The sequence below is a fragment of the Hetaerina americana genome, unplaced genomic scaffold, assembly GCF_022747635.1.
Source record: "Hetaerina americana unplaced genomic scaffold, ioHetAmer1.1.p SCAF_8, whole genome shotgun sequence".
NCBI lineage: Eukaryota > Metazoa > Arthropoda > Insecta > Odonata > Calopterygidae > Hetaerina > Hetaerina americana.
Window position 1 is genome coordinate 86,039,450 of NW_027287427.1, and position 25,400 is coordinate 86,064,849.

The 25,400-nt window shown below is 41.2% G+C and overlaps 1 protein-coding gene across 1 annotated transcript in view; it reads left to right on the forward strand.

The window, feature by feature from the left end:
* Positions 1 to 25,400, forward strand: part of LOC139698155 (paired box protein Pax-6-like) — a 276,580-nt gene that overhangs the window by 168,113 nt on the left and 83,067 nt on the right. Inside the window, exon 3 of the mRNA XM_071597078.1 lies at positions 7,109 to 7,249. Within this exon, the coding sequence (XP_071453179.1) occupies positions 7,109 to 7,249 (141 nt within the window). The remainder of the gene's footprint in view (positions 1 to 7,108; positions 7,250 to 25,400) is intronic.

A 25,400-nucleotide genomic window follows, 5' to 3' on the forward strand; every position in this document is an offset into this window, starting at 1 on the left:
ATGCAGGCGTCGTCAGGGAACCGGAAACTGAACACATTTGACCACCCAACTACTTATTTAAAAGTAATTTATAGTGTTTAAAGTGCCTCCGTAAACTTTCCCTTAACGATTCCTCTTTTAATGATACTTATACTCGACAGGACAGTCGTTCATGTGACACCTTGGAAAAGGTAATTTATCAAAAAAGTATTGATGTGTCGTCCATAGAGTTATTTTTCATTACTACTACTGAAGCAAATGCAATAATCAGAATAAACTCGGGATTTAATGGAACTCTATGACACGGCAATAAATATTACTCTACAAGTATACTTCTATTTACATCTTCGGGCAGTATTAGCTATTTGTATTTGAGAGAGGTAGAGAGAGAAACCTTATTGATTGGAAGGTGTATCTTCATCATTGGAAGTTATTCCGTCTGTTCATATTCAAACATTTCTTGCGATTACTCTTGCCTAGCATGAATGAAAATAGACTTGTGCTATGCACCTATGTATTAGTGCGTCCACATCCGTTCTGAAGTTTAGAGCGCGGTTTTCCTAAATTTCGTGCACAATTCTCTGAATTTCACAAAAATGTTTTTGAAAACGTGGGTAACTCTTCCGTCAATAGGGGTATTGGCCAATGAACGCTTTCCAATACTCTGGGTCATAATTAGGGTGAGAGAAAACTATGCGACGAACGTATTTATCGCATCCATTCATCTACTAAGATACGAATATTATTCAATATAATATGCTACTTTTTATAAACCTTAAAAGTGATGGGTGGTGACAACATCCAAAATTAAAATGATGTCGGAAATTTATTTCATTCTTAACAAATTAGTAGTATTTAGGGGAGGCGACCTCTGAAAAATATTCAACGCCGCCGGGATTTGAACCCGGGCCCTCTGGGTGGGAAGTCAGTACGGTAGCCACCGCACCATCTCGATCCCATCCTTTTCACCTTCATTAACTGTAAAATCTCAAACTGCCGTATATTTTTGTCGCGAAAATGTTTCAGTGAACCCATAATCCTAAACTTCAAATTTAAGCAAATTTGAAAAAAATTTTGTGCGTAAATACATATCCTACCCCACAAACCGTGGTAAGGGCCGGCGATGGGGGATCCCCTGTGGCGAGGGGGTCACCAGCCATTCTACCTCTTCTGAACCACTTCAATCAAACAAATAATCGCATAATTAAATGGAGTACTTCCACAAACACATGGCACCCCTGCGACCCTTCGAAAGGGCGCGTGGAAGAGGAGCGACCGGAAACCAGCATCCGTTGGGCACATTAAGAGTATTGTTATCATTATTAAGTCTATTAGTCACTACTCCAATTACTACACAAAGAAAACAAATGAGGAAACACGTTGAACACATACAATGCAGTCAATAATTACCAGGATTCCTGCTACTCATGTAATGCAGACAATTCAGAGTTACTTTACTACAGAGATACTACAGAGATACTACCTTATTTACACAACACCCTGCCACCCGGAACAAAGGAGCGTTATCAATTCTAACTGTCTAACTACTTCTCCTTATATTCCTCCTACTTTAACCATTTTGGGCCAAAAGAATGCTAAGATAGGTAAACCTTTCCACCTGCTGTACTTTTTCCCTCCTTTTAGCCTTTTCTTTCCGAAAAACTGCAGAACCCTCGTTTTGTTTACATTTATTATCAAGGTATACGTCTCGCACTGATTTGCCAATGCACTCAGCAGCGCTTTCAAATGCTTGGCTGATTGGCAAACTAAGTCTTGATCATTATCAAAAGTAACTGTTTTTATAAATTCTTCGCCGACTTTCTTTCCTATTTTCAGTTCTTTCCATGCCTCATTTCTACCACGCATACGTTGAATAGCACAGGCGATAATGGACATCGCTACCTTACTATTCTTCCTAGCACTGCCCATGTGGGCTCTCCATCACTGAGCTGCGAGTTATTGTTCTGTAGACCTCATATGATTTAGCCTTTACCTTTTTCGGAATAGGAACTATCGATGATCTCACAAAATCTTTCGGCCAGATTCCTTTCTCATAGATGCTTCGAATTGGTACATATAGACTCATACTCCCACATTTTCCTAAACCTTTTAGTAGTTCCGCAGGAATGTTGTTTCCACAGCCTTATTTGATTTCATCTACCTTAATGCCCATTCTATCTCATCGTCGAGTATGCCTGGACCTAAGCCATCCTCATCTACGCCATATTCTCTTGCTATATCTAAGATTGCTGGCCTAAGTTCTTTAACATACAGTGCTTCTATATATTCCTTTCATCTCTCTTGGATCTTTTTTGTTTCAACTATTTCAGCCTACCCGACTTATCTCTAACTATTAAGACCGATTTTTCCTTCTTCCCTCTTGATAATGTTTTAGCCTTCTTGTATAGCTCACCAATTTCACCATTCCTCTGCAAACTTTCCATATCCTCGCACTGCGTCTTCCACCATGCTTCCTTTGCTTTATTTGTTACCCGTTTCAATTTATTATTTAGCTCTTTGTACTTCATTCTGCCTAATTCTGTGTTTATATTCTTCGATTTTTTTCTCATCTATCTTTATAATCATCTCATCCGTAATCCATAGTTTCCTTGCCCTTTTCCTATTAACAGTTAATAGCATATTGATGACATTTTCGTTATAATGCTTTGCTCGAAATGGCCTCCAATTACAAATTAATGTTTCCCTACTGCGTTGCGGTTCATTCTGAAACGTTCATTTTAATTTGAAAGTATTATAATGTTTGATTATTCTTGGCGATAGGTTCCAAGGAACAACCACAATTGGTCGGAGAACTTGAGATCACATTCTAACCTTTGATTGGTCTGCAAAACCATTTCGACTTAACGTTGAACATGGACCATATTTCGCGTTACTTGAAGACTTTTCTAAGGCGCGACGTGAACGGGTTCGTTTTCACGCATATGCTAATCTCCAAATTACGTTGCTTTTCCTAAGTTGAGCTCTTACGTTGAATGCGTGCCGTCATTTATTCGCACGGCCAACCGCCGTCCGCCCACACCGCGTAATGTATCGCGGCGCAACCTCTCTCTCCCGAGTGCGGCCGTCGGGGGCGGAGGCAAGGAAGGGCGTACCCCCGCCCCCTGGCTCGGCTTTTAGCACCCCCCTCCCCCTCCCGCCAGGGCCTCCGCCTCTTCGCTTTCCCGGGAGCTGATTCTCGACGGCGATAAGGAGCCGCCGAGTGCGGAGAGACGGCGGGGAGAGCGGGAAGGGGGGATTCAGTCCCCTGGTGTGCTTGTAGTGGTGAGCCATCGCTGGCGGGGAAGGGTTTGAGGGGTTTTTAGATATGGGAGCCGGATGAGAGTTAACATCCACGTTCCTCTCTTAAGTGCTCTCAAATCAGCGTAACGGAGGAGGATGGGGTGGGGACGGAGGGTGTTGAAGGTGTGAGGTGGGGGTGGCGAGGAACCTGTTTGATCGGGGGAAGGGTGGAGTGCGAGGGTGTGCAGCGGCAGCCGGGGCTGTAAATCACAACCCCCCCTCCACCCTGCATCCCTCCACTCTCCTTATTCTCGCACCCTTATCATCCCCCTTCAGCCACCACCGCTTAATTCATTGTGTGTATAATACATACGCGCTGCGGCGATTATGCACTAGCTTATTGTTGAGTTCGTGTTTAAATTTTACATGGTTAGTATAAAAGGAATCGGGAAAAATTTCGGAAAAATAGTTATATCAGATATTGCTATAATGCCTCAAAATTCTTCAAAGTGCATCATTTGAGCGTCAATACACTTTTACCAGCGGCTTTTTCACGCCTCGAAGGCTCCCTGGCATGCGGATTCCGGAAGGTCCTTAAGGGTACGCGTGCGATATTCTTTGACGGCACTTACGAGCCCCATGGTGATGTCCTTGGAGGGATAATTTCAATTTGGGAATAGGAAATAGCCTGCTGGTGCCAAGTTGGGACGGTAAAGTGGTGGGAGAATCGTCGCAATGACGTTACCAAAGGTCTTCGCAAGCAGACACTCGACTCTGCTCTTGGCCACCCAACACTGAACTTGTCCCTTTCAGCCCCTCGTCCCTTACGGGACGGGAGTGTTGATCTTTAGCATCGCCAAATTTTCTATGAAAATAGTGTGCTCTGTCATCATATCAATGCCGATACGTTTTGCGATCATTAACTCAATTAACTGACGACCTGAATTCAACACTTCACCCACACCTCAGGGAAAAATGGTTGACGAAATTTTTTAATGATAACCCAATATAGAATATGGAATCCGAGTGCTGAGCTTACCAACGTACATTTGGGTGAATTTATCGAAAAGGAATATTATTCATATCATTGCAGGTGAAACTGGCGTATCTTCTTTCTTAATTTACGTTTGCCATTTTCTTATTCCTCGATTATACACTAGTTTCTTCTGAGATTTCGAGTTTGCTACGCGCATCATGATTCTAAATATTTCACGGTAAAAAATCATAGACAATTTTTTGATTGCATAATCAGGTACAATGGTGAAATATATTTTTCGGAGTCGTTCTATTTCATTTACATTAGCGAATGACTCCGTTAAAGTTCCTGTCGCGGTATCTCCCGCAGTTCTTTCAATTGATCTTGTTTGAGGTGAAATTAATTTGATTTAACCATGGCGCCATGAAGTAAAAACTGGACACGTCATTTTGGGTGTCTTTGATTGAGAGTATTCCATGACAAGAAAATGGGAAACTACTCACTAGAGATCAATTCCTATTCAACAGCTTCAAATTATATAAATTTGTCATATATCAACTATAGGAATGTCGAGATGTTGTTGATAGGATGTTTTTCAACGTGTCAGAGATACGCGTCCATCTTACCGAATCACGTAAAATGCTCCTCTCCAATTCGTCTTTTCCGAACGTATTATATTAATTTTAGTGTGCGACCAGCATAATTGTCTCACGACTACTATAGGTCAAATGAATAAAAGTCTTTAGATGATCATTCTATATTATATTAGATTTCTAAGGCGTTAACCTCCAGTCCTATACTGTCGCGCTGAAAACGGATGAATTGGACGTATGTCTTCGGCAGCAATATGGACGCGGCAGTGAGACGTTTCCCATCCTCTCCCTCCCTCTCATCTCTTCACCTTCGCTGCTCCCTTTCACTGCGCCCGTCTCCCTACCCCCCCACCCCCTCCTCCTGGCAAACGCCCGAGTTTACAACCCCCCCCCCCCTCCCCAACCCACTCTCCGACCCAGGGCGGACAGACTGCTCCTGTTCGGAAGAGCTAAACGAACGAGCCGATTCGCACGGCGCGGTCCCGCTAATGGCTCCCCACACCCCTCCGTCTCATCGTGACACGTCCGCAGAGATACGGGTCAGTTTTTGCGCATGCGTTCGTGTATCCGTGCTTTAGGTGTGCCTGTGTGTGTGTGTGTGTGTGTGCGAGTGTTTCCATAGATACTCGGGGTGGGATCTCCGGAGTTGGGAATGGCGGGCGAGAGGGAGGGGAAGAGAAGAGCATTCGACCTTTTTCTGCGGCCAGTCTGTGTTCCAGGCTTTGAGCAGAAGAGAGTTACTTACTGCGGGCGTGATTTTTGTCGCGCTATCGGCGACCTTGTGACTCGTGATTTATAAATACAGGAGCCCTTAAAGATATCTACCATTCGGAAAGCGGTGAGAGAGAGAGGCTCTTCGCCTTTCGGTTTGAGTCATGAGGGAATGTCGGCTGGAAACATAGCTGCTCATTTGTTTAGTTTGGATTCGGAACAGGAAGAAGTGTGTAGATATGCGTTTAAGTATATAATGTAAAACTACATTAAAATTATTGCAGTATGAATGTAATAAACGTAATTATTGCTGAATGTAGCTTCAATAATCAAACGTTCGTCAACCTAGATAAGACCTTCAGTCAATAAGACCTTCTAATTCATTGCTGTTCTTTCATTTATTTATTTATTTATTTATTTTGTATTATTCCGAAAACAGCACTTTGGCCTTTAAATCGGACTTTAAACAATGATATAACAATATTAAAATCACATACACCCAAGCCCTTGGTGGAGGAAAAACCACCTAGGCGTGAGTCGAACCCGCGACCTCTGGGTTGGCATGCGAGGACGTTACCCCACCACCACCGAGGTCGGCGTTCTCCTCAATTATTAATTTTCCCTGAAACAGCAAACATGTTCTATAAAATCAATGCAAAATATTATTTTTTTAAATGAATTTACACAATCATACATAATTTTTAAAATCATTCTGAATTTATGACACCTATATTTTGGCAGTTAAAATTTTCCTTTGAAAAATCATTTAACTCTGATTTTTAATATTACAGCATGCGGCCATTTTCAATCAAAAGTGGATGTAGAGTAGTTGAAGATAAACGAGTGTGAATAATTTCGAAATAAATGTCTTGAAACCCAAATTCATCGAGTAACTTTAAATAAAACAATGATTGACTCTGCATTGCGATGAAAATCAGAATCAATCTTTGCTCTGTTTTCGCACGTCTCCATGTGAGCAACATTTGAAAACGTTCTAAATTCCTACTATTACTCAAAGTTAAAAACATTGCCTCTATTTTGTTCTCACAATTCATCCAAAGTGCATGCACTTGCCGGAAACATTGCTTTTCGATGACGTAAATGTTCGAAAAATTGCTTAAATTAAATATTTCGTCGATGTTAAAAGCAACTTTAAACTTCAATTTAATGATTGTTACACATTTTTGTGTACCTACTCTTATTTTGTCGTTACACATTACCCAAACTTTTGTTAAACAAAGTATCCATCATTAACGTTATGCTACATCAGTCAACCGAGGCTCAATTAAAATTTTTTAAATGAGGCTTTGCAAAAAAACACCGGGTAAATTATTGGATCCTCTGGTCAGTCCGTGGAAAATATTATGGAGATTGAGGACTGACCTTAAAATAAGTTTGCATCAGCATATGTGTTTACAGGCCCGGAGAGGTGTTGAGGGAAGATTGTTGACTGATTTTTACTTGCGCATTAAAGAGCGACCGACCCCCGAACTCATAACGAAGCTAAGATGGTTGACCTGGTGGTTGATCTTTTTGGTTGACCTGGAAGCCGCAAATGGGTCCCGTGGTTGTGGATCTCACCCTCTCCATTGTTTTGTCTCCTAAGCAGGAACCCTGCGGCCCCCGGGTCTGATCGGCGGCAGCAAGCCGAAGGTGGCCACCCCAGCCGTCGTCTCAAAGATCGAGCAGTACAAGAGGGAGAACCCGACCATCTTCGCGTGGGAAATCCGGGAAAGGCTCATCTCTGAAGGTTGGTCACTAAGCAACGCTTGCCTCCAAGCTCTTGCTTGCTTTGAGCCTGGTCAGGCGATGCCACACTCTGCTCTCCAGCGGAGACATTCCAATAGCAAAATGTGTCCAAAGGGGGTGCGGTGTTGTCGAATGTCATAGAATGTATTTAAAATGAACCAGGTGAAGCCATTATGTTGACTTGAGATTGTATTATCCATGTCAAATGTCATAAAAACTGTCGAGAAGTTAAAGTCGCAGTCAGTGTATATAGATAATGTAAATGAATCATGAATGCATGGAAGAGTCATGGGTGAACAAATATTGGTAACCATTGATAGTATGGAATATAAATATGTCTGAAAAGATCATGCAAATTCATTTGACGAGTGCGAAACTTGAATTTTTGTCATTCTTTTTTTGGAGAGTAATCGGATGCTCTAGCTTATGTCATTATTAGTAAACACAATATCATCAGAGGTTTTCGAGAAGTTTTATATTCGATTATATCTGAATTCTCGTTGGCTTCGGCCAATGAGTTCCGTAAAAACTCGAGGAGAATGTAGGGATGGTTAGTAAAATAGTTTAAAGCATTAAAACCCACGAGATAATCAATTTGACATTTATCTAACACCAAAGGTGGATGTATATTATATCCATAGATGGATGAGACATGCTCAATTTTTTTTTGATTTGTCAACATTGTTTCTTAGCAGAAACGCTGCTGATTGGTTTCTGGAAAAATGCTAATTTTGACATCAATAGTGAAAAAGTCAATTATTAGGCGTGTGGAAGCATGGGCGTTAATAATATCTACGCGTGAACTTCAGTCCCATGGCGTACGACTTGTTTCTTTGCGTGGGTCGATGGCAGGGTTAAAGAAATTGCGGTCATAGAGCTGAGGTTCTAAGAATGTTGAATGCCTTAGACTTATTCGAAAGTTTGTGAGAACACCGACGACTGCCGTTCCTCTCTTCGCTATTCCGCAGTACTGATTGTTGATTCGCGAGCCTAGCAAACCGTATACACGTGTGTGTGTTCAAGAGTCAAGCTCCACGAATCGATGTGAGCTGATAGCCGTTTTTTCGGGCGTGGGATTCATACGCCTATGAAACATCTTCCCTCCGCGTCCTCAATGTCATCTACTAGTAGTACCTGTGGACGTTGGACCGCGCATGCATGCTTCCCATGTTTTTTTAGATTTATATGATTATAGTTTCTTATATTTTGGTTGCAACATGAATGCAAGCGTTATAATATATCCTATTACTTCTTTTTTTCTTACGTTTTTGATTCTTGGAGATTTATTTTATTCCCTTCCTCATCATTTAATTTTGTCAAATTTATTACTGTACACTTTCAAGTTCTGCTCCATAATATTGCTAACTCAATCAGTGTATTTTTTATATTAGTTTGCCTTATACCTGAATACGCCACCTATAATGCCGACGAAACTGTTCTCCATTCCGGCCAACTCATACGGCGTAGACCCAAAAACTAGCAGAGATCATCGCGTAAACCTCCGAACGAATACAACGAAATTCAAACGAATTATTTTCTTAAAATAAAATGATTGCTTCCGTCGGTCTCCTGCTATTCAAACATGATGATGGACAGAGTCATAATGGTGATAATTTATTGTCTTTCCCAATGCGAGAGAGATACGTATTTCTTAGGCAGCCCGTGTATCAACCCAGGCATACTTCGGTCAGTACATTTACCCTTGGGGGGGCGTCTACTCCCCACGAGCGAGCACATGCAGTCGTTGACATCCCCATCCCCTCAGAGGATGTAGATGTTCACGATCCCGTCTAATCAGTCTTCCCCCTTCGGATTCGGACGCCCCAGGGGGATGGGAGGGGTCAGGGTCCGGGGGAAGGGGGGCTCCCTCCCTCCCGGCAGTGGAGCCACCAGGGGGGAGGGGAAGCCGCCTCTTCAGGGGCCCTCACTCCTCTCTCTCGGGTGGCGCGCTACTGATTTTTCGCTTTGATCATCATCACCATCACGATCGCCGTCACCACCAACACCACCATTATCGCCCCCCCCTCCTCCGCCGTCCTCACTCCTTCCCCTCCACGTCTCCCCCGAGCCCGTAAGAAAAGGGCAAAAAGAAAGAAGAGATGCAGAAATGTATACAGGGGGAGAGCGAAGCGCGAGCATTAAAGAGGCGAAGCCAATCGGCTTCATATTGGACACGCCCGTAATTGCACGTTTGGGGAATGGGCCCAAGCGTCGCCGCCGCCCCCCCTCCCCCCCATGGACTGCGGTGAGGGACCAAAGGGAGCCAGCCGGTCGTTATCGATCGATGTGGTTATTAATGAGGGGGAGCCACTTGCTTAAAAACTCATTTACGATTCGGGGGATGTGATGGGGGGCGTGGCGGGAGGGGGGCAGGGAGCTGAGGGGGTGGGGCGGTTAGGGGCCTGACTTGGTCATCGCCGGCAGTGCCGTTCAATGAAGGCGCGCGCAATTTTCCGCCGCCTCGAGCCGCGAAAACGCAGGTAACCGCCTGAATATTATGTTCCTCTCCTCATATGTCTCATCGGTAACTACCATCCACATCCTAAAACCATTAAATGCTGAATATTAATGAATGGGATTCAATGGCATGAGCCTGAATCCCAGCGGGGATTCTGTTTTCCGCTTTCCACCAAACGAGCACCAAGAGAATCATCAACTTCGAAGTGGTATCACAAGTGTGTAGTATCTGCAAACCGATTGGTTCACCCCTCGTGGTCATCCTCTCTCTCTCTCTCTCATTGTTCACTCCGCAATCAGTGCACTTTCGAATCGGAATATTTTGAGCGGGATTCGCAAATTAATTTCTATCCATTCAATGTGTTTTACTTAGAGGGGCAATTGTGTTGACATTGGCGCTGTTTCCCTATTACGTATTAAGAACCTTTCGGAAATGTATTATTTTATTTCAGGCTACATACTCATAATTTCTTCAAAGGTTTACAAGTTTTTACTTTCATACTGAATTTCGTGTCGTCGAGCATGTCCTTCGTCTCTTTCACACATCCATTTCTGCTCTTAATCCTTTTTTGTGAACTGGAATATTATTCCCTTCCTTCTTCGGCCACATTCACCCGGATTTCCTCGTCTAGCCCTTTCCACCATCATTCCCCGACCAAATAATCAAATCTTTGACAAATTCCAAGAAACTGCGGGAGGTGCCGCAGCAGTAATTTTGAACGGTGTCATCCGCTAATATGCATTTCAATGCAACAATTTCAAAGTGTAAAAATAATTCGTCTTGAATGATTTTTACACTCTAAGATTTTTGCATTGATTACAAATCTTCTTCACTTTTTGTAATACACGTATCTCTTCGTAATCCATGCATCCGATTATTAACCTTGTTAGTATTTTTCGGGCAAGGGAGCGCGGGCCTTCATGGATGCATGACAATTGATGCTTGTTCAAGGAGCAAGTACAGGCCTGGCTTCCGATGGCTCTGAGACAATTATTATCCTGCGAGGCTTATATAATTCTAGGGATGGTTGATTTTTTGTGTTTTTGAATGCTAACTCGAAAGACATTACTACGATACTAGGCTAATGTCTCCGGTTAAAAAAAACTTTTTGTTCGGCTAAAATTTACTTTAGACGACGTATATTTCTTTGAAGATCAAAGTCATGGAGTGCTGAAGATCGGCATCGACTGAAAATGTTAATTTTCAAAGTAATCCAGGTCGAGAAATATACATAGTATATTCAAAGATGAAAATATCCTGCGCTTTTCCACCGTATCTGTTGAGTGTAATCCTCTCGGGTCCTCCACCGGGGCAGGGACTCCATTGCTGCCGGCGTTACGATGACCGAGTCGGTTTTCGAAACTTCGGCAGCGATGGCGACACTAACCCGGTGGAAGACCCGAGACAAGACCACTCTATGTATTTTATGTTTGAAAACTAAGTATTTATAGCACTCTGAAGCGGGTCCACAAAATTTCACCGGACCCGCATAACTTCAAAGGAACAATCGATTGCTTGAATCCTGCTTCGGCTTGGATACCAAGTTTCGACTAGAAGATTTCTTGGCGAAAAAAATAAGTGTAAGGTTTAGCCATTAGATGGCCCTAAGCCGAAATGAACGCCTTCTTGGGGAATCAATTAATGTTAAACGGTAACTCGGCGATTTTATCTCCCCCCGTCAAGGATGTCTTTTGGTGCCCAGCAGCACTGCAGTAGAAAGAGCCTCCTTATTGGTCACGTACCCATTCAATCGCTGGCCTCCCCACGGGCCACGTACGAGTCTGCTCGCAACCCTGCACCCCCATTATTTCCCTATAACTCGCATCCCCCCCCCTGCCATTGGAGAATGAGAGCTCCCGCGATCGCAGACCCGAACCCCTCCCTCCCCCCCTTGCCCTGGCTTCCCCTTCTCTGACCCCATTTGTCCCGAGGTGGGTTCACCCCGTGGTCCGGAAGGATCTCCTCTCGTCCAGATTGGTGCCAGAGTACGCCGCCGCCAGCGCTCTCGTCGAGTGTACTTCTTCCCTGCAATCCATTCTGAGGACGACAGTGGGAAATTTAGAGATTCAACTTGCCTCAATGGGCGTGCATATACACGTACATAATGAAAATATGTTGGTACTTTCCAACATATTTACATTAGGCATGAGTATGGTATATTACGATATTAGGTTTATAGGAATTATATTAGGTATGAGTAATGCGTATACATACTGCTTGAATCATGATTTTTATTTATCAATTTTAAGACTTCTCTGCACAGTAAGTATCTAGAGTTATACATTTCTCCTGGTGTTTCTTGACATTTTGAAGGATGTCATTGTAGAATTCAGCAGATTACGTGGAAAACTATTGTTCTACCTCATATTATCATTTTTGGTGCCAAATCTCCTACACTACAATATTTCCTTGAGTTCTTGGAATAAGAAAAAGGTCACTTGGGACGAGATCAGGAGAATAGAGCGGATGTGGCTAAATTTCAAAGCCACATCGCTTTGATTGCTGGTCGCGATTGCAGGTGGCCCCGTGTTTGCTTCTGAAGAGGATTCAGTAGTCGAGGAATGATTTTCTTCACACTTGCCGTGGATCTGACTCATTCATGATCATTTGGATGGCTGTTCTTCGGTCTAATCGGATTAAGTCCTCTTCACTTTCTTCACTGTGGCAGCAGCATCGTCCGTGAGTGATGGTCTTCCACTTCTCGGATCGTCTGTGAGGGACATGTGGCCAGTTTGAAAATTCCTTTTCCACTTCACAACTGTATCATATGACGGGCTATTATTTCCATAAATAGCCATCATTTTATCATGGATTTGCCGGACACTGTTACCTATTAAATGAAGGAACTTAACCACACTGAGAGCCTCTATCTTCTCCATACTGACTCTGAGTTACTTCGATCAACGGCTTCCCGAAACAAAAGAAATCACAAAGGATACTCTCACGCATAAGACTGTATAAGCAAACAGTTTTCCTGTATTGCAATTAAATGAAATAATTTACTTTGTAATTCCACATACTTCATTTAAGAAACACGACCCAGGTTTTGACGTTGAACGTCATCACCAGGCGACGTTCAACGTCGAAACCTGGGTCGTGTTTTTGAAATAAAGTGTGTAGAATTACAAAGTAAATTATTTCATTTCATTTCAATATGTTATGCAAATTCCATAAAATTATCTCTGAGACAAAAAATTTCAAAAAGTCTTCCTGTAGTTGCAGCCATGAACTCGGAGTAGCTATTGTTTCATTTAAGAGGGCTCACGAATAGTTTGAGTAAAGATTTTTTTATGAAGCGATTGGAAAGTGGTTACCGTTTTATTCTTACTGTTCTTCCAAATAACAGCCTCAAAAGTATGTGAACTTAAGTTCCCACGGCATATAGGGTAGGGGAATTTAATGGCTAATTATCTGCTAAACTTTAAGGCTTCATTGAAGAAATAAAGCTCGTCATTGCACAGCGAAGAGGTTTTTGTAACTTCCAAATGGTAGGCTCAATGTGAAATTCAGTTTTCTTTGCAACTCATAGGAACATCCTTGCCCGAAATTATTGATTATTTTAAGATTTAACAATTTCGGCTAAAAAATTATCACAAATTTTGGTAGGCAGGGCTTTGGTTTCTAAATGCCAAATTCAAAAAATTATGCTTAAGAAGGCAGTTCACTGAAAACATTTTTTATGGTTTTATGTTATCTCTTATAATTGGATCAACTCTTGTTGGAGAAAAATCCTAAAAACATTGGAAATATTTTTAAAAAATAGTTCATTAGCCATAATAAATGTTTGATAAATGTGACTTATCGTTTTCCAACCTTGAATTTCAAAATTGTAAAGTGCAAAAATATTCCTATAATGTGAGGCCAAGAGATGAGAAATCGCTATGTTTGATCGTAGGAAGGTCTGATATGTAAATTTGGTTATATTTCGCAAACTAATGAAGAAACCTCCCATTTTTCTAAGACCGCTGAGGGTACGTAAGGGCATTCTCATTTCTTTCCCATTGCTTGGGCAGTACGGATGAAATTAGAACGCCGCTCTCCGTTTTCCACCTAAAGTAAACATTAGTGGGTGGATTAGGCAAAGCAAAACATTTCGAATGGTCTTAAGCACTTCCTCGACAGTGGTTGCTGCAGTATTGCATTTTTTTGATTCTGAAAAATTCTTTTAAATGCCGATGTGTTAAGAAGAAATCAATTTTTTCCGGGGTCAAAGGTATCGACCGCCTTTGACTTGAGGAACTTACAAGCGTCAGAATGGACACTAGGCATAAGTGGGGGGCGATTCATTGAGATCTCCTTGAGCGAAAAATTTGGCGATGGACTCTCAGATGTGGGCAAGTACTTCGTGTCTGCAGATTGTTTTTTATGGCGTGGAAATGCATGAAATGGACCCCAGTGCCATTATTTCCGCTTGTAGATGACTCCACGGAGAACATTTTCGTTGGCGTGCAGAAGTGAGGATTTAAATTGGCGCAACTCGGAAAAGCGGAATTTCCAGAGTTGGGTTTCTAAAGCTGCCGCAGCAGAAGAAACTTGGTTTTTAAAGAATTCTGCGTCCCTCGGTTATCATTCAGCCTATACATAGTGTCCATTGTAAGAGTCTCAAAAAGTGCCTTAAAAAGCCCGGAGATATTAGGGCCAGGGGATGAAAATCTCTGGTGAATTCTGCTGCTGAACCTCATTATACCAGAACCCATTTACGCCCTAGGCCTTGTCACACTGGGCAAGTTTTGGGACAACATTTCATCCGAGGAAACGGCCGAACCGAGTCGCATGTAACTGCGACGCACTTTCACGCCATCATTCGCCAGTTCGGTCCACGCCATCTCTGTTTGTTTTGGATTCATTCGATCTAATGGTTCATTCTTTAATTCCAATGCCTAACCAAAAAATCTATTATAAGTGAACACTTAAAAATTATTTTGGAATAGAATTAAAAAATATGGGGCAGCATTTTATTTTAAAATAAGATTGATTATCGGTTTTCGAATAAGGTATTTATTTTTCTTGGACTAGAGTGGATGTTGAGCACATCCAATCCAGTCTAATAACTTAATTTTTCCCGTAGAATAATCAAAAATCAATAATATAATATAGTTACTTTCCATGCTTCGAATCATAGGCGTACTTATAAGCATTACGAGCCAAGGTTGTCATGCCAATAATTACATATACTAGCCGACTCTTATAATGGGAAGAGTTCACCCCAGCCGTACTCTTATAAATGGGCAAAGGATGGGTGGGGGAAATTGGAGAAAATACAAGCAGTAAATCGATAAAAATTATAAAATTAAATAATTAACTGAAAATAAGACCAACAATAAATATAGTAAAAAACTGAAAATAATTGAAATATTTAAATACCGCAAACGGTTAGAACAATGAAATGGAGGACTGCAAATAAATCACGTACTATCTAGCTTGGATATACTATACAGCATTGATCCATGCTAGTCTCAAGCACTCAAACGCACCTAGTAAAATTTAGAATAATACCAAAATTTTTGAATACTAAAAAAGTGAAAATTAATCACGCACTCTCTAGCTTGGATGTACTAAGCAGAATTGATCCTTGCTAGTCGCATGCACTCACACTCTATCAGGGCTTACGAGAGGTTTCCCTCTGCGTCAGGGGCCCACCAATCACACGTAGTGAAATAAAATTAGGAAATATGATAAACGAAAAAAGATCACGCACTCTCTAGCTCGGATTTACTATATAGCATTGATCCTTGCTAGTCACAAGCACTGTATATAGCCGACTCTTGTTGTGAGATCCTGTCAGAAAGGTCGTCATTCAAATTCGCCAATTGGAATAATATTTTTAAGGCGATATTGAATTTTACCATTGAATACATAAGATCATGCATGCTACAGCCACGAGGTGGAATGATTCGTAAATAGGTTTTGCATATTATCTTACCGCCAAATAATATCAAAATCGTGATACGATCATTTGTAAACCTGTCCTTTTATCCGGTTTTGCTGAAGACGTTTCATTTCAATTCTTGGTCATGGAAATCATCCGCTCATTTGAAATTTTTGCAATGAGGTGTAGTTGAAACTCTTGAAACTCCTTGAGTTCTGGTTCAAAAATACTATGGTTTGAAAGATTTCAGAGAAAACGCCTGAATACAAATCCAGTACACTCGGACGAACATAAAAACGTTCAATTATTACGTTACTACACCTTAATTGTGATTTCAATGCTTATAACTTGTTATTTTTATATTTTTTTTAATAATTTAGAATTAATTTGAAATTATTCTTTCCAAATGGTCACTATACATTCTTCCCCGTTTACATTATCGTGTCTTAAATCACCTTTTAGGATGTATCCAGGTCCTCCTTAACCTCCAGGTTGTTCTAAGACCTTTGTGTCTACAATCTACCCTGGTACACATTATCACAGTCAATTATTATTATTAATTATATTTCATATAATTATAATTATTCATTCATCCACGTGGTCTTTTCTATTTGAGTCAACTTGAATCATTAATTAAGTCTACGGTGTTCACTTCGCCTTTTATTTCTTTAATCCATTCCAGTCAGCCTTCACTCTCGGATCTATTTCCCCGTTTTATGCCATTTCAATTTTGTAGTGTCAGCGGCGCCAAATTCTCCTTGGGACAGCCTTTGGGTGCCTCATTCATCTCATAACTCCGGTCACCTGTGAAATTATTTGACATTCAGTGCCATGAACCTTTTTTGAACGAAATAATTTCACGTAAAACGTTATCACCTGACACTACGTTATTAGGATAACAGATGTGTAATGAGTTGATTTTCAAAATTCTGTTTGGGTCTAAATTTTATGTCACGAACATTTGGTCTGAATTCTGAGTAGATGAATGTGCCTTAAGGCCATACCCTTGCAATTCGTGGCCTTCGTGGCCTTCAGGTCTCATTTTCCTGATAGAATGGCCATGTGCTTGTGTTCTTTGCCATTAAGTTTTCTATAATACTCTGGTTGTTTTCAGTGTTCATCTTTCCTTGTCAACTTTTCATAATGATTATTTCTGGACAAGCTTAAGCAATCGCCAACTTGAATTACATCCTTCAATATCCCTATTTCATCAGCTTTTCATTGCCTCTGGTCTTCTACTGAAAATAAAAGCGACCGCGTCTAATTCAGTTCTTTCCGGCAGGGTGAAATTATGGCAAACCACTACGATCCTTATTTAAGTTTTCCGACCCTGTGGCAGAGACTAGAGGATAATTAATCGTCGACGTAATGTCTGCAGCGGACGGAAGCAGCGTGCTCCTCCTGAAATATCCACCTCTTATGGGATGGGTGATGTGGATCGGCTTCGGTGATTGATGGATTTCGATCGGGAGGCAATTTCCCGCCGATGGCTTCCAAGCTATCCACTATTGTGAACGGCTCCATTCCTTTGTTTGGCGCTGGACTACGTGGGTTAAAATAGCCTTGTCGGCCGAGCGAGAACGGAGCATTGCGCAAGCCCCGCCGTGGATGAATAGCCGTTGATTTATCTTATCAGTGTGAGCCGTCTCATTTTGTTCATATATCATGATTAAAATATATGAAGTGATTGTAATCGTTGTAATGCTATTTTTCACTATGTTTTTTAATTAAATTCTTTGATTTAGTTTTCTTGGATTTGATGCTCAAATTATTCATTCGTGTAAATGGTTTTTTTTAATTTTAGAGTCCTTTAACGGATAAATGCCTAAACTAAAGAGCGTATGGCCTTCTTTGAATGTCTGTTACCCTAATAGCGAATGCAAATGGTCCGAAACCTGGGCCATAGAGGAGGAAAAAAGAACACGACGATTGGAATCATTTGAAGTTTGGTGTTATCAACAGATTTTGGTAATTGATTGGATGGAGATTTTAATACAAATAGTTGGTTAAAAAAGGGGGAAGGGGCGTTATGAAGGATGAGGGAGGAAAGAAGAGCAGGGCTACAGGGTTGATGGGGGATCATGGAGGCATGAAGGTGAAAAATGCTATGGAGGTATTAGTTAAGGGGGAATGTATCGGGGAAGGCCAAGGCTACCATATCTGGCGAAGGTAACGAAGGATTCAGATACAGCTTCCAACGAAAGAGAAACAAACGTAAGACTCAGAAAATAAACAAGTGAGGTTACATTTCCAAACCAATCTGTCAATGGCTAACTCTAAGATAAAACAATACACTCATATTTTAAGTCGTATTTAATATAACTCTTGAGTTGTGTCATATCATCAATAACACCATTTTTTGTTGTGAGTCAACTTGTTTATGTCTGCTTGAGTGCAGATTCGTAATTATCTTGATATGAAACTTATCAAGTTTAATGTGGTAATTTTTACCCGTTTAAAACAATTACAGACAAAGCATTTTACTTGGATAATAAAATTTTCGGTGTTTATTGCCAGGAAAATAAATTCTTAGCATATTGAATCAGATCCAAATTTATTTCATGTCAAAATCCGTTGATTTCAATAAGTTTTTCTCGGCAAGCTTTCTTCTAACTGCAAATAATGTTAAAATTAGGGAAACCGATTGATAAAGGTAAATAAATATAATTTCTTATAACATTACCTCCCTCCAATACTTACTGGAAGTTTCAACTCATATTTAGGAATGTAATCAATTCACCGAAATACACCTACTGTCATTCATCGTAAGCATTTTCTTAGGCTATCTATTGAAGATTGGGCTATAAAAGCTTTCCAAGCCAGGAATCGCGTTACTTAAACATGATTTCATTTCATTGATGTAGTTCATTTGCTGACGGCTTCTACCACCTACCTCTGACAATTCAACCTTGCTCTGTAACCTTCCTTTGTACCTCGTTCCTCCTGTCGTTCCTTCAGTTTTGGAAATTGTTAAGTAATCTTGTGTCAGAGTTTGCTTAATTAACTCTGTTTTTCTTCTCGTGTCTTTCACAGACTTCTCTGTTTTACCAAAAACTCGTCAATGTTCTTCTTCCTTTGATATTATATGCATACATTTGATTTTAACAAGTCTTCTGTATTGCCACAGCTCCATTGTTTGCAATTTTCAGAGGTTCCTGTCGTTCAAGCGACACCATCTCTACAAAATTTATAGCACGCAATAGCATTTTAGGAGTATTACCTCTGGAAAACCATATTCAACGAATTTGCTTGTAATAGAGTGTTACACTAGAAATATTGTTCGTGGAAAGTGGTGGAATTACTACGTAAGACAGCCTAATGTCGAAGGAGAATCGAAGTGGATGCTTTTTGGACCGTCTTCAAGTTTATTTTAACTTATCATTTGTCTGACCGTAATAGAAATAAAATGGATATAATTACATTGTAAGTCTAAAATTTTAACGGCCAAATAATACTTGTATTATTCACCTAGGCAATGGGATCCCTATTGATGAAATATTCTCGAGCCAGTTGCCTAAAATCAAATTGCGTTTTTCCCATTCATCTCATATGCTATGACCAGAGGTGAAAATATAAAAGCCAGGTAAAAATTAAAAGTTGTTATGAAAGAGATTTTGTTTCCTTAGACTGCACGTATTCACCTTCAATTCAAAATTCCGTGAAATGTGCACATGTGAGAAAATGGCTGGACAAAATAACCCGTTTAAAATAAATCAAATACGTACTCGTTTTAATTACGTAAGACGCGTTCTCCTTTGTAATTATTAATCATTGGCAAATAATAATATATACGAATGTGTATCAATAGTTGTAATTCCTAAATGTTTAGATATATACATATTTCCCTAATTCTGTGACCCTGCTGAGGGAATCTGAATACTAAATCAGCGGTTAATAACGCCAGTTTTGCTCTTCTTGTCGAAACTCTGGTTGAGAAATCGTACTATTCCTATTTTTATACAATGGAAGCCAAAACTAAAATTTCTTATTTGATTTCTGCGTGATACATATATCCTTGAAATTGATAAATTTCGATTTTCTGAATAACATTAACCGAGCATCCTTCTAATGCTAATTCTTGTCATTGATCATGTATTTATGTGGACATCCCTGCAAAAATAGAAGGAAGACTTATTCCAAAATCTGGTAAACAGTCATAATGGCAAACGTGCCCATCAAAGCATTGCAGTCCGCCCTAGAACACGTTGCCCAAAAACCAGGAAACTGACTCCAGGTACTCGTATATTATTTCGGGTTGCCACGTCCCATTGACTGAGAATCGAGTGAATGTTGCACTCAAGACGAGAGCGCCGGGGACATCATTTGTATAATATTTCTATTTCCATGGCAAGAATTCCGACAATTACGCGGATAAATACTAATTTGAGTACTATTTTTTTGCGAGCAAAAAAATTAATATTTCCAATTAAGTGAATGAAGTGGGTAGAGAAATTAATTAATTCAAGTTGTATATTTTATTAAAAAATTATAATATAAGTATCGCTTCTTATATTGGAGTTTTAGCCATTTTATGACAATAAGACATCAGAAAAAAAGCGTATTGCTTTGGTAGTGTGTGTAGTTAATATTTGTTGAACAACTGTTTATTTGCATAATTAAAATAATTTTGTATTCATATATATTCCTAATAATAAGTATATATTTCAAGTACAAATCATAGAATAACTCTGGCTCTAAGCATTTCAGACTTAAAAATATGCTTTATATATCTCATCTTCATCATCATGGACATTTTTATATTTATCATTCCCTTCTCCCATTCCATTCCCTTTTTCCCTGCATTAATGGTTAACCATGTCCAACTTCCTCTCGTCAGAGGAATTGGTTCAATTGCAGCCAGGGCAGAATGTTTAGGCGGTGTTACTGCTCCTAATTCGGCTGTGTGGAGAGAGTACGAATGAGAGGACGTTCATCTGTGGAACCCCTTGGCGGCCTATTCAGCTCATAGTGAAGCTATTTTTCTTACAAATCCGGAGCAATGTAATTTTTTGGAGAAGAAGGAAATCCTCAAATCAACAGTCCATGGGAGATGGAGAGCAGGAGTACTTAAGGGTCCTCTTCAAAGAATGACCTCTCTCGGCATTGAAAAGGCACAAAGGATTTTGAAATCTATTTCTTAATATTTTCTTCATGGTTGGTACCAATTTTCGAAGCAATATAAGAATGTCCGTGTGATTTAATCACATTCCGAGAGATATCCTTTTTTACTTAAACCAGGAAGTAAGGTAAAGGGTTTCATTCTATTACGCAAGGTGTCGCCCTCTTTTTTCATAAGTTGACGCTTTCGCTCTTCATTATCTTGACTGACCTCCTTTGCTAATAGGAAGCAACCAATCACGCACAAGTAGTTATTTAAATTTCACTAGCATTGCTGGAAATCAACCGTCCGAATTTTAGCTTCTGGCTTTCCTCGTAAATAGTGACACGATACTTGGGAATGGGGACTACGAATAGAAAATTTAATTTTTATTTAACTCCGCGAAAAATATTGCGAGGGCTGAAAGAATCTGTTCAGCGCGATAGAATATTTCCATCATGTACTGTATAAGAATAATTATGCTAGCCATATGCTAAAACGCCGAAAATACACGTAAACATAAAATGAAATATCAATGAGATCCACTACGAAAAGATGCTTTCACACTGTTCGAATAAAACTTTATAAACTCTTTTAAAAAATTCATTCATAGTTCACCGCAATTGCTGTAACACGCAGTGCTGTACGCACGCATGGTAGTTTAATCATCTCATTTAGTTTCACTGTTGGACCTAGAGCGAATAATTTTTAGCCTCGTTTTCTAGAGAAACAACCTTTACGTAACTTATCTCTAGTAGGCAACGCGGTGAAAATGGGAAACAATTAATTCGCTAATTTTCCCGCGCTTTTAAACGAAATATATAAATATAATACGCGCCGTCCAGATTTGAACACGCCACTCCATGTTCCCAAAAAGGCAGGCAATCTCCTCAAAGCTTGGGGCTGATTATATGTTATATACAGATATGCGAAAAAAAATCCTTTCTGCTGATAATCGGAGGAATTATTATGGGAAAACATTCGGCTACCGTATAACTCGCCCAAAGCAATCTTCCCTCTCTTTCCCCACCTCACCCCCCAGACTCGCCCCGCCTCGCCCACCCCCCACCCCTCCCATACCTCCTCCCCCCACCGTGGAAAACCCTTTTCCCCCAAGACGGAGTAGGTAGTCCCCCGAGGGAAAGCGGGAGAGATCGCCTTCTCTGCCCCCTCTCCACTCCGAGGCAAACAGCCCCCCGCCCCCCTTTCCTCCCACCCCCCCTTCCTCCCGCCCTCCTCCGGGGGCCCCGCAAATGTGCACGAGATCAGTGGGGACCAGGACTCACGCGAGACAAAACACTAACGTGCCCCCGGTATCGTGACGAGGCGGAGGGGCCTAGCGTGTGACACGACAGCGCGTCCTCCACGCCCCACCCCACCCTCCTTCGCTCTGCCCCCCCTCCGCTCCTCCCGGGGGCGGCACCAACCTCCTTCTGTCTCTCCTCTCCCCCACCTCCGCCCCCACAACATCATGTGTTTATTTTTTGTTTTTTATTTTTTTTACATTTCAACCCTTCATCCCATTCCTTCCGAAGCAAAACGAATTATTATTTCTTTGTCATTATCATAATTTTTCCTCCAATGACGGCGCAGCTCTCCCGAGAGCAATCATGCGTTTCTATGTATTTTCGTGGGGCGGGAGGGGTGGGCTGGCGGACGCTCGCAATTCCTGTGTTTCCGTGGTTACACTCCCACGGGCACACTAAGCTTTCTAAGTTCGCTTTTTATTTGGGCCGCTGCCATCTTCTTCCAACTGTTCCGCCGCGTAATGAGCGCCTTGTTTCTAATGGATAAGCCCTTAATATCCCCTCATTTTCTCCCTGCTTATTACTTTTTTTACCCCAGGGCGAGGGGGGGGGGAGGTTTACTTATCCACGTATGCGCTATCCCCGGCAGAGTTTTTTTTTCAGCCTGAAGTTTAAATGAGATTCTTCCTTAATTTCGTGGACCAAAGTTTACGAAATACTTCCATCAAATTAGGTTTATTCGAGGTGGTTGGAGAGCTTTTTCATTAGAAAGTCTCTTGAGCAGAGGAACGCTCGCGAAAGCGTGGCACTGCGAAGACGAAAACCAATGCTCGATTTCTCGATTGGCAGAATTACATGTTTACAAGTCCTTTATTTTGAGTGTGCTGGCAAAGATATGAGTCTAGCAATGCTGATATGTAAGTCAACAGGTTGGCCTAAAATCTTTCAAGCTGACATCGATAAGTTTCACTGACTTTTTCCAGCTTTCATCAACGCTACGGAAATTTTTATCGGGTGTCTATTCTTATAATCTTGTAATAATTCATTTCCTTTCCGCTTACCACGCAATTAGGGAATATTTACTTTGAATGGAGGTTCATTTTGTCCTGGTGGCATTTTATTTTTTCTCTCTCTTATTTTATATATATAATTATAAGGTAATCGGCCGGATAAGGTGGGTTTATGGATGGACACAACTATCTAATAAATATTTTGAGAATCCTAACAAAACACAATGCGGCAACCTAGTCTACATCAGGTCCCTCTTCATCTCTGAGTACCTCCTTCCTCCCATCCAACATCCCTTTTCTGTTCCTGCCCTTTCCTCGTTTGCCTAACATTCTCCCCTCTATTACAGTCTTCAACATTCCCCTGCTGATCAATATGCCCTTCATTCAATTTCCTTGGCTCCTTATCATTTCTCCCAGCAAATGCGATGGGAGTACTGGAAGTTTACCAGGGTTTTCTTATTTAAAGTTATGAATTTACGTGATTAATAATATCTCCCGGGCAACAATATACGTTCCGTAGGTAAGTTGCATTAATCTGTCCGGCATCGTACGGAAATCGAGCTCCCTCTTCACGAATATTCCAGTCGTGTGCGAAACATTCGTAGCTTGTGGCGATGCGTGAGGGGTAGGAGTATTCGACCGCCCCGCTCCCCCCTCCCTTCAGCCATTAAGAAACGATAGTTGAGGTGTCTCCATTTTTGAAGTTTGAATCATCAGCCAAGATATTTTTTGAAAATATTTTATCTCGCTGATTCGAGTAATAATCCAATCTCGGCCGGGCGGGAATCGTGTGTAGAGATATTCCATCCATTATGGTTGCAATCACGGGAGGAGAGATTAGCGATAAACGGGAATGAAATGGAAAATTATGGATTTTAAATACCCCCCAGGTGTCACGTGGTATTCAGGGGTTGGGGTGGGGGAGAGGAGGGTTAATGTGGAGGGGGGGGGGTGGTCTAGGTGATCCGCTGGGGGACGTTCATTAAGGAACTTCCCGCCGCGGCTGCCGCTCCGTTGTCCTCCAAAAGAGACTCGCGTGTTCTGATTTATGTAAAAATCCGCCAGCGGGGCTAATTTCCTCCCGCTCACCGCCCCCCCCACCACCCTCTTCCTCCTCCGGTTTTTCTTCGCACTTCCCCCGATCTTGCTGTGTACGGCGTGGAATTTGTTTCGCTAAATTCTAATGCAAGGGTTTCCCATACCAATGGACCCAGCTCAATTCCCATGAGTGAATATTGGATGTGCTCGCCTGTTTTCCGCCTTCAGGAAAGTCTCCAGTCGAACAGGGATCGTGTTGAACTATCGGAACTGCGATTTTTCAATGCGCATATATTTGATGAATTATTACCGATAATTGTTACGTCACATTTAAAGAAGGGTCATTTTATTCAAGGCTTACATTCATTTTGTGCATGCAATTGTGTAAAATATTCTAGCATTATCATAGTCATTAAACGGTCAGAGATTGAATGAACGAAGCCCATTCCTGTAGTACCAACCGGTGGCCAGAATGCAATGGCGATTTAATAGGTAATTGGCTCTGATATGATACTCAGCAGTCTACTAATTGTAATTTCCTGAAAATTTCTCAACAACTGGCCAAGTGTTCTACGACCATTTTCTGTGGGACGAAACGTAAAACATTTATCCAGTCATCTGGTATCGTGGAATCGGAAGTAATTCTGATAGACGTTAGTTGCGCTGACGCGGGTTGTTTGGAGAAAGACGTTGAGCTGATATGCATTGCAGAAATCAGTGATCTGTCGTGATATGCGCCTCAGGAAACCTTGTCTTTGCGTTAAAGGTAAAACAAACGAAGAGAGGAGAGACAGGAAAGAGGGAAAGGTTGGTTGGAGAAATCCGAAGAAAGCAGGAGGAGAAGTAGCGGGAAGTTGAGGAATGTGATGGGAGGGAGTGTTGGGATGAGTGAGGTAGTGCGGGCGGGGAAAGGAATAGGAAGATGCCACGAAGAGAGGCAGAAACTGTGTGCAGCTAATGTTTATTTCAATGAGGATATCAAGTGGTTTGCATTTCTTATAGCTAATCATTTTGATTTTGCAGGACGTAGTAGTTTCAATATAAAATGCATTACAGATAGCAGATAGGTAATCATGCATGAACATCATCAGACTCTGCGGGCGGCCAAGAGTTTGTACGGGTCAACAACCTTCAATTATGTAAGTGTAGTAAAAGTAATGAGCTCGTAAAAGAAATTGGAATTGGTAAAAAAGACTTAAGGTGTTGTAATCGGGAGGCTTTGGAACCGAACGTGAAATTAAAAATTGTGTGTGAGGGATTTACGAGTGACCAAAAACATTAGCGCCCAATCTTTTTCTCGTATCGTTCTGGTGTCGTTTAAACGCCAATGCAATATCTTTATTCAACGCCAATGACTTCTATTGGTTGTAATGTATATATTTTGATAGTCAAATGTTTTTTGAGTTGTAAATTATTCCTTAAATAGCACTAT